Below are 8586 nucleotides of genomic sequence, written 5' to 3'. Positions count from 1 at the left end.
TGTGTTTGGATTATTCTTGTCTTATTTTGTGTGTTAATTTAAAAATGTCCAAGTCCAAGCACTGCACTGCTGTTTGAAGTTGCTTTATTTTCCACTTCAGGGTATTTTTGTAACTGTACAGTAGCAATAAAAGAACAAACTTGGTAGAAAAATCAGTGTGGGAATGTCTTAAACACCAAGCTGGGAGCCAAAGGGGTTGAAACAACAGTTCACAAGGATAAGAAGGATTTTCTGCAGGAGCTCTTCAGGCTCCACAGAGCGTGGCAGAGAATGGGAAGTACCAATTCCCAACTCTCTTCACAGGCTTTAATTCCACAGGAATAATGACCCACCACTGAAGGCCAGAGCCCAGCACTAATTCCAATGCCTGGAGCCAGGTTAGACAGGATGTGCTGGTTCCCATTCTCACCCTGAACTTGCCATTCCTTGATGGTTCAAGATCTCTTGGAGACTGGACAGAATTCCCTCATTTTCAGCAGGATTCCCTGTGGGTGTGGGAGGTGGTGGCTTTCAGGCAGTCAGGATAGGATCCCTAGGGACAATTATTTAGGAAAATACACTCTCAGAGTGAGAGCCTTCCAATGGAAATGGGACAACCCAGTTCTTCCCCATAAGGGCATTTTTTGCTGCTTGGTTTTTGTACAAAGGACCTGAGAGAGGAAAAATCTTGTGCTGCCTCCCTCAGGAGCAAAGGAATTCAAGACTCAGGAGTGAAACACTCATCTAGCCCCACCCTGTCCTCACACCTCAGCACTCCCCTTCTCCATGTCAGGTTCACTTTGCTTTATTTTAATTAAAAAACCCCCAAGCAAACCAGAGTTTATTGACAGAAAGAGTCACCTGTAGAATATCAGCTTTACACCATCACAGCCTGTGGCTCACAGTGTTTATTTATAATAAACTGCTGCCTCCTGGCCACGGAGCATTTTCATCTTCTTGGAACACTGCTTAGATAAAGATCAGCTGAGAACATTCTTCCCGAGCAAAACAAGGGGAGCAATCAGCAAAAACAGGGATCAGCAGCACCACAGCAACATTTCCCAGAGGAAAAAACCTCTGAGATCTGCGCTCACAGGCTTCAGCAGCAAAATTACCCAATTCTGTCCATGAGATCCTCCAGCGGGGAGGTAAATCCAGAATTCACCTGCTGGAAGAGATGAATCCACGCTTCCAGCATGAACTAAAACTTCACTTTTCAGAGCCCAAAGACCCCTGTGGCTGAACATTTCCCTGCTTAGCCGTGGGCAGGACGTTCCTGAAGGTGAGGTTGACCCTGGGGGCCAGCACCCTCCTGCGCGGGGGCAGGCTGTGGTACCAGTGCACGTTGGTGGGATGCTTCATGAGCAGCAGGCTGCCGTGGGCCAGCGGCAGGGAGATCCTCCCGGGGCCGCCCGGCACGGCCCCGCCGCTCCCGCCGCCGGAACACGAAATCCCGGCAGGCTCCGAACGACACCGAGGCGATGGGGCTGAAGGGAGCCAGCTCCTTCTCGTCGTCCCGGTGCTCCCCGATGTGGTCCAGGCCATCTTTGTACCTGTTAATTGATTAACTCTGTTCATTACCTCTGTTAATCCCTGCCTGTGGGATTAAGCCTTTTTCTGACTTTAAATATTTTGTCTTATAGACTTACGTTACAGTAAGCTTTTTTAGCTAATTATAGTAAAAAACCTTAAAGTACTGTATTCTAAACTTCTTGTTTGCCTTTGTAACTTTTTTTGTATATTTTAAACTCTGAAATTCTAAACTTTCTTTTACTTAGTTTAAACCGTAAATCCACATTCTTCCTTCTAGCAGTTAAATTTGGAAGCCTTTTCTAAGGTCTTAAATCAAACCCTGTGTTTAATGCTAAGCTTTAGTTTACAGGCCTGAAGTCTTGAGGGTTCCCTGCATTTCAGATTCCAACACACACGTTTGGGTTTGGTTTTTTTTGTTTCATTTAAAAGAAAAGCTGCTTGGTGCAGCTGGGAAGGTTTGTTTTTTGGGGTTCTTTTTTGTTTCATTTGAAAAGAAAAGGTGTTTGGTGTACCTGTTGATGAGGACAAAGTTGAAGGCGTGTCCCGTTTCCGAGGTGACGCGCTCCCGGATCCGGGTCAGCACCGGGATCCACGGCTTGGGGTGGAACGTGACCCCAGAGTAAGTGTAGGACAAGCCAGGGTCTCCATAGGTGACCTTCTTCCTGGGAATCTTGTGCCACGTGCCAAACACCTGCAGTTTTGTCATTTCATCTGTGGGAAGGACCAAACTGGGTTTGTACTGGCTCTGCACAGTCCAATAATCTCCTGGATTTGCAGCTTCTGGGAATCTCCAAGCAGGAATGAGGGTGCTCATGTCAACCCAAAAGCTGTCATCCCTGTTGCCAGGGTTTGTGTCCCAGCAAAACTGGACTCTGTCTTGTCCTCCCCTATTGTAAATGCAGGTGAACCCAGTGGGGAGAAATGCTGATGTCTGACTCTAGTTCAGAAGGCTGAATGATTTCTTTATTATAATTGTACTATAATACATTAATAGACTATTTAAATAAGATACTAAAACTACAAACCTACCTTTTCCAACTACTGTATCTACCTCACAACTCATGACCCTCTCTCCAGCCCCAGGTAGGTTGGATTGACCACCAGGCTCAAACAATCCTCACCAGAATCCAACCAAGCACTCACTCCAGGTAAACAATTCTCCAAACACATTCCACATGGGAAAAACAAGGAGCAGAAATAGAAAATTATTTTCTCTTTCTTTCTTTCCTCTGTGTTCCTCTATGAAAAAATCCTGAGAGGGAGAAGAATGTGCCTGGCACATTCCCCCTGCAAAGGGATGAACAGGACCAGCACCCCCATCACACTCCTCACACACTGCACCTACAAAAAATTCCAGTCACCACTCCACGATTATCCTTGACAAACATTTCCAGCTCAGCAAAACCAACCCTGCGGGGTCAGATCTGTGTTCTTGGCTTCTCAGGGCCGCGCTGTGGCTGCAGGAATCTCCCAGTAGCCGCCAGCTGTGCCCGGGCCCTAGGAACTGCTCTGGGCCCTACCTGGGTGGGCTGGGCAGGGAAATGCTTCACTGGGAAGGGTAAGGGGGATACGGAGGGGAATACAGCTGGATATAGAAAGGCTGAGGTCGGAAGGGACCAGTGGGGGTCATCCAGGCCACCCTCCGGCCCAAGCAGGGTCTCCAAGAGCACTGTCCGGGCCTTTTGGGAGGCCGCCGGAGCCTCCCAGGACAGCCCGTGCTCCGGCACGCTCCCAGGGCAGGAATATACCTTCGAAATACTCCACCTCCTTCTCCAGCTCCTGGAAGATCTCGTCCGCCTCGGCCTTGCCGAAGAGGATGCGGTAATCACAGCAGAGCCCCTCGGCGCGGATCTCCCGCGGCGGCGGCCGCTCCGGGCCGGGCTTCTCCAGCCGCGGCCTCTTCGCGCCGCTGCCGCCGCCATCCCCCGGCTGCCCGCGGGGCAGCCTCACCACGAACCCGTCCATGGCCGGACCCGGGACCGACACCCGGGATGGAAGCAGCGGGAGCCGCGATCCCGCGGGAAACGGGAGCGCGCGCGATGGCGGCGCGCGAAGCCCCGCCCCTTCTCCTGCTGGCCACACCCCCCAGCGCACGCGCGCGGTTTTGGCGCCAAATCCGAGTCCCGCCCCCCCCCCGCCGTTCCGCGCCGCTGCCGCCCCTCACTCACCGCCCGCCGCCCTCCCGCGCTGCCTGCCCCGCTCCGCCATAGCCATGATCGGGCAGAGGACGCTGCACTCCTTCTTCAGCCCCGCGCCGGCCAAGAAGCGCGGCCGCTCCCCGGAGCCGGGCGGCGATTCTGAGGTAGCGAGCGGGGGGCTGAGGGAGCCCGCGGCTCCGGAGGAGGGGAGAGGAGAGGGAGGAGAGGGGTCTGGCGGCGGCCCGGGCGCGCCTGGCTCTGTGTGTGAGGGAAGGGGCCTGGGGGCGCTGGCGGCTTTTTCTGAGGGGAGTTTGGATGGGGGGGGGCACAATTTCCAAATTCCCGCGCGGCTCCACGCGTGGCTGCGCTGTCAATCAAGCGGCCACGCTCCGCTGCCGCCCAATGGGCACTGAGACCCTCCGTGACGTCACTGTTGCTAGGTGAAAACCTCCCCTCCGGCCGCGGCGAGCCAATGGGGAAAAGCGAACGATTTTCCCGCTGGCCAATAGTGAGGGGGCGTTTAAGCTCGCTGCTTCGGGCGGCCAATGGGGGCGAGTTTTGTGTTTTGCCGCGAAACCGCCGCGTGCGGCGGGGCCGCCCCTGGGGCGGGACCTGTCCCGCCATGGCCGGACCTTGTTCAGCCATGGCTGGTCCCGCCGCGGCCGCGCTGCTCCTCCGCTCCGGGCCGCTCCTCCGCTCCGAGCCGCGCCCCCGCGCCGCGCTGCTCCCGCTGCCCCCCCGCATCCTCCGCAGCCACCCCCCTGCCCGCTGCTTCCAGGTGAGCGCCGCCAAGAAGGCGAAGGAAGCCGGCGACCAAGCGAGCCAAGGTGCGCTGAGCGCGGAGCAGCAGGAGCGCATCCGCAGGAACAAGGAGGCGGCGCGGCAGCTGCTGGCGGAGCGCAACGTGCCCCCGGGCTTCGGCGACAGCTGGCGGCGGCAGCTGGCCGGGGAGTTCTCCAAGCCCTACTTCATGGAGGTGAGCAGCATTCCCCGATGCCCCCAGCCCCGAGCGGCCGCTGAGCCCCTGCTGAACCCCCGCTGCCCCCGCAGCTGATGGCGTTCGTGGCCGAGGAGAGGAAGCGCTACACGGTGTATCCGCCCCCCGAGCAGGTCTTCACCTGGACGCAGATGTGCGACATCTGGGATGTGAGTAGAGCCGCGGTGTGGGGGTCTCTGAGCTGCCCCGGGAGTTTAAAACGCTGAAGGTGCGGGGTGTGGGTGCACAGACACGTTCCTTTAGTGTTTGGTCCCTTAAACTTGGATCCCGTGGGATGTGGATGCTGTTGTTTGGCTCACTGAACTCATAAATCCAGCCTTCCCTTTCGTGTCTGATACCAAACCGTGATTTTATTGTTTTATTACCCTCACAAGCCGCAGAACTTCCTCTGATCCTTTTGATCTTTTTTATCTGGTGTTACCAGCTTAACCTAGTTCATAGTTTTTTGATCTTGTACATCTCTTGTTCTTTTAATTGATTAGTAAAGGACTATTATTAAAAGAAAATTAAGACAGCACAAGGTAATGTAATTTCCAATAAAACCTGTCAAAAATATCACAGTAAGTGTGGCATTGAGCTGAAATGGGGTGAAACCTACTTGGAAAATAACAAGGTGATTTTTTGTGACTGTGAAAATGTTGGTCTTCTGCTCTCAAATTATATTAGTTATATTCATTATTTTGGCAGCAAAGCCATAGGGATGTTAATCCTTAGTGTTAGGTGGGCTCTGTGCTTTTAGCAATGAGATATCTGGGATTTAACTTCAGTTTATTTGAGGGTTTGGTTTGTGGCAATTTTTGTCTCTATTTTAGGATAAAACTCATTTATAAGCCTTTTTTCCTCACTCTCTGGGAAAAATACTGACTACAAGTCAGTGCTAACCAAGGTCTGCTTTCAGGTAAAGGTTGTTATTTTGGGACAAGATCCATACCATGGACCTAAGCAAGCTCACGGACTCTGTTTCAGTGTCCAGAAACCTGTTCCACCTCCCCCCAGGTATGAAAATTTACCAAATCCCTTCTGTTCTTTAATTATTTGCAGATCTGTGGTGCTCAGAGCTGGGAAAATTGATGTGAAGTGGTTAGCAACTGCTTAAATTTGAGTTGTGCATCACCTGGAAGGATAATTCTGTGTAGTTTTGATGATAATCTGGATGTAAATTTTCATTTCCAGTCTCATTAAAGCTTCCAGGCAGACACACAGAGTCCCTGCTGCCCTGTCTCTGCGAGTAGCTTTGTTATCTTAAATAATAAGATTAAAATCAATGCTCTCCTTGCCTGCTTAGAGCAATAAGTGGTGCTGCTTGCTCTTGTCCTATTAAAATTCTTCTGCTGGTTTGGTTTGCAGCTTGGAGAATATTTACAAGGAGCTCTCTGAGGACATTGAGGGCTTCACCCACCCTGGCCATGGGGACCTGACGGGCTGGGCCAAGCAAGGTGAGCTCAGAGGCACTCAGTGATGTGCCCCCTTTGGAGCAGGAAAGAATCTTATCCAAAAACCAGCCCAGTGGTTGGAAACAATCCACCTGTAGGAGAGAAAATCACTTCTGAGCGCCTTCAAATGAAAATTTGTTTCAACATTAAAAGAAGTTTGGATCCCAGAATGGTTTGGGTTGGGAAGGAGCTCAAGGCTTATCCAAGGGACACCTTCCACTATCCCAGGTTGCTCAGGGCTTCATCCAGCCCATCCTGGGGCAGCCCGGGGATGGATTAACCCTTGTTTCACCCTCTGGGTGTGCTCTGTTTGCCAGGAGTGCTCCTGCTCAACGCTGTGCTCACGGTTCGGGCTCACCAGGCCACGTCCCACAAGGAGAGGGGCTGGGAGCAGTTCACGGATGTCGTGGTGTCCTGGCTCAACAAGAACCTGCACGGGCTTGTCTTCATGCTCTGGGGAGCCTATGCCCAGAGGAAAGGCAGCTCCATCGACAGGGTACACCTCCTTCTCCTCAGCCCTTCCCTCTGCCTGGGTTTTCCCTCGGTTTGGTGGACACTAGAGGGCACTTCCCTTCCAGAATTGGGAATTTTCCCTGCCTGAACTCTGTCAGATTGAGTTCTGCTTCTGCTCCAGCTTAGCCTTTGCCAGAATTAAGCAAGAAAAGTGGAGCAAGTGTAAGCTCCTGTTGTCAGCAGTGTCTCTCAAGGACAGAGCTGTGTTTCTTAGTTAAGGGCTCATGAATCAATATGAAATCTGCTGGTGGCATGACAGCAGTTGGGAAATGCCAGGGCATTTATGTCCTTGCTTAGTGGGACAGAAGTCTTGGTCCTTGTGACTGGATCTTTGGGTCTCAGGCTGGTGCAGGAGGGGGTGTAAGGGGAGATCACACCTGCCCAGGAGCAGGAGGAATGGGGGTAAATGACCTGGGAGCCAGGAGCAGCCCAAACCCTGCAAATCTAACAAGTGGTTTCCTCTGCCGTTCCCAGAAGCGTCACCACGTCCTGCAGACGGTTCATCCCTCGCCCCTCTCTGTCAACAGAGGGTTTTTTGGCTGCCGGCACTTCTCCAAGACTAATGAATTCCTCAAGAAATCTGGGAAGAAGCCCATTGACTGGAAAGCACTCTGAGCTGGGGCTGAGGCTTGGGAGCAGCCCCTGGGCCAGGGCTTGGGGCATTTCTGAGAAACTCCTGCAGACCTGAGAATTGCTCTTCAGCTGTTGATCGATGACCACACTTTCAGAGATGGTTATATTTTGTTTTAAATGTTTATTTTTCAAGAGCATGTTGGAATGTTTGATGGACAGCTCTGCTGCTGGAACAGATCTTAGCCTGGTTTGAAGCCAAAAAAAAGACCCCAAACACCAGAGTTCTCTGTTAGTTTGTGCTCGTTGTGGCAATGGGAATTTATTTTCAGACTCGGGTGAAGGGATGTCAGTTCTTACTAAGCTGCTCGCCTTTTGTACATGTTCTGCTGCCTCCTTCCCACACAAATCCAGTTTGCCTATTTAGGAGGAATGGAGCAGTCTCCATGGGAGGAAAAGGCTTTTGGTTTTAGCTTTTTGCTACAGATTTATTACAAAAATGGCTTCTCAAGGCTGTAAAGAAAATTCAGGGTCAGGAGTGTTGCTTGGTGTATCCATGATCTCAAGATTTTGGGATAAATCCTCCCTTCAGCCACAGGGAGGCAGTGACCAAGATCCTTGGTAATGCTTTTGAATTTTTTGTCGGTATTTAGGAAAATCAGAAGTTTTTAGGTTCTTCCTGGGTGTGGAATCACCTGGATGACAGGTGAGCTGTGCTGACCAAGGACCTGGGGGTTCTTGCTGATGGCAGCAGCGAAGGTTTGTTCATTGACATCTCCCAGTTCATGGACTGATAGTTGCAAATTACTTCAGATCTTTTTAAGATCTTAAAAGAGGGAACTTTGTGCTTTGCCACCTTGGGAGCAAATTAAAGTTTCCACCTACTGTTGGCAATAACTGTTAGGACTTCCATAAGGAAGAGGTGTTGACTTCATACTCTTGGGTTTCCAGCCCATCTTTGACATTGTAATTCCTTTAATGGAAGTGAAGAGCCCTTTTTTTTTTTTTGAAATTATGCCAGTTTTTATAGAATATCCTTGTAACCCTTCCTCTGGTGTTCTCTCTGAGCTAACACTATCACCAGTGAGTTTACACTGTCTGTGGCCTTGTTGTATATGGTGTTTGCTTGTTTTTTTCCCCCAGTGTGGATTTTTTTTTAATAAAAATTACTTTGTTTACATGCTCTTGCATTGGTATTTTAACGCAGGGAGGGAGGGGGGTGGAATGGGGAGTCCCTTTTCCCCCCAGGGAGCCAAACCCAGGAGCATGTCCTTGTCCTCGTCCCCGTGACCAGGCACAGGGCCAGGGCACCTTTGTCCCCCAAGGATCGGGTGTCCCCCTCCCTCCTTCCACCCTCATCTCCAGCAGAAGTTTTCCAGACACGTTAGCAGGGAAATATTTGTGCTTGACGTGGCCGTCACGT

The 8586-nt window shown here is 51.5% G+C and overlaps 2 protein-coding genes across 2 annotated transcripts; one reads left to right on the top strand and one right to left on the bottom strand.

Annotated features, from left to right (window-relative positions):
* Positions 1 to 67: 67 nt before the first annotated feature.
* On the bottom strand, positions 68 to 3495 carry ALKBH2 (alkB homolog 2, alpha-ketoglutarate dependent dioxygenase). The gene is given in 4 exon segments (XM_021544684.2): positions 68 to 1381; positions 1383 to 1532; positions 2025 to 2223; positions 3261 to 3495. Coding segments are annotated over 4 exon segments (759 nt in total). The 5' UTR covers positions 3478 to 3495; the 3' UTR covers positions 68 to 1188.
* A 777-nt stretch (positions 3496 to 4272) lies between these two features.
* On the top strand, positions 4273 to 7372 carry UNG (uracil DNA glycosylase). Its single transcript, XM_021544554.2, has 6 exons — positions 4273 to 4626; positions 4701 to 4796; positions 5546 to 5643; positions 5995 to 6083; positions 6398 to 6576; positions 7068 to 7372. Exons 1-6 carry the CDS (start codon positions 4273 to 4275, stop codon positions 7206 to 7208), a joined length of 957 nt encoding a protein of 318 aa, XP_021400229.2. The 3' UTR covers positions 7209 to 7372.
* The last annotated feature ends 1214 nt before the right edge of the window (positions 7373 to 8586 follow it).

This window comes from Lonchura striata, chromosome 18 (genome assembly GCF_046129695.1).
Source record: "Lonchura striata isolate bLonStr1 chromosome 18, bLonStr1.mat, whole genome shotgun sequence".
Lineage (NCBI taxonomy): Eukaryota > Metazoa > Chordata > Aves > Passeriformes > Estrildidae > Lonchura > Lonchura striata.
Note: the sequence above shows the minus strand (reverse complement) of the source record. Positions and strands in the feature narration are given on the sequence as shown.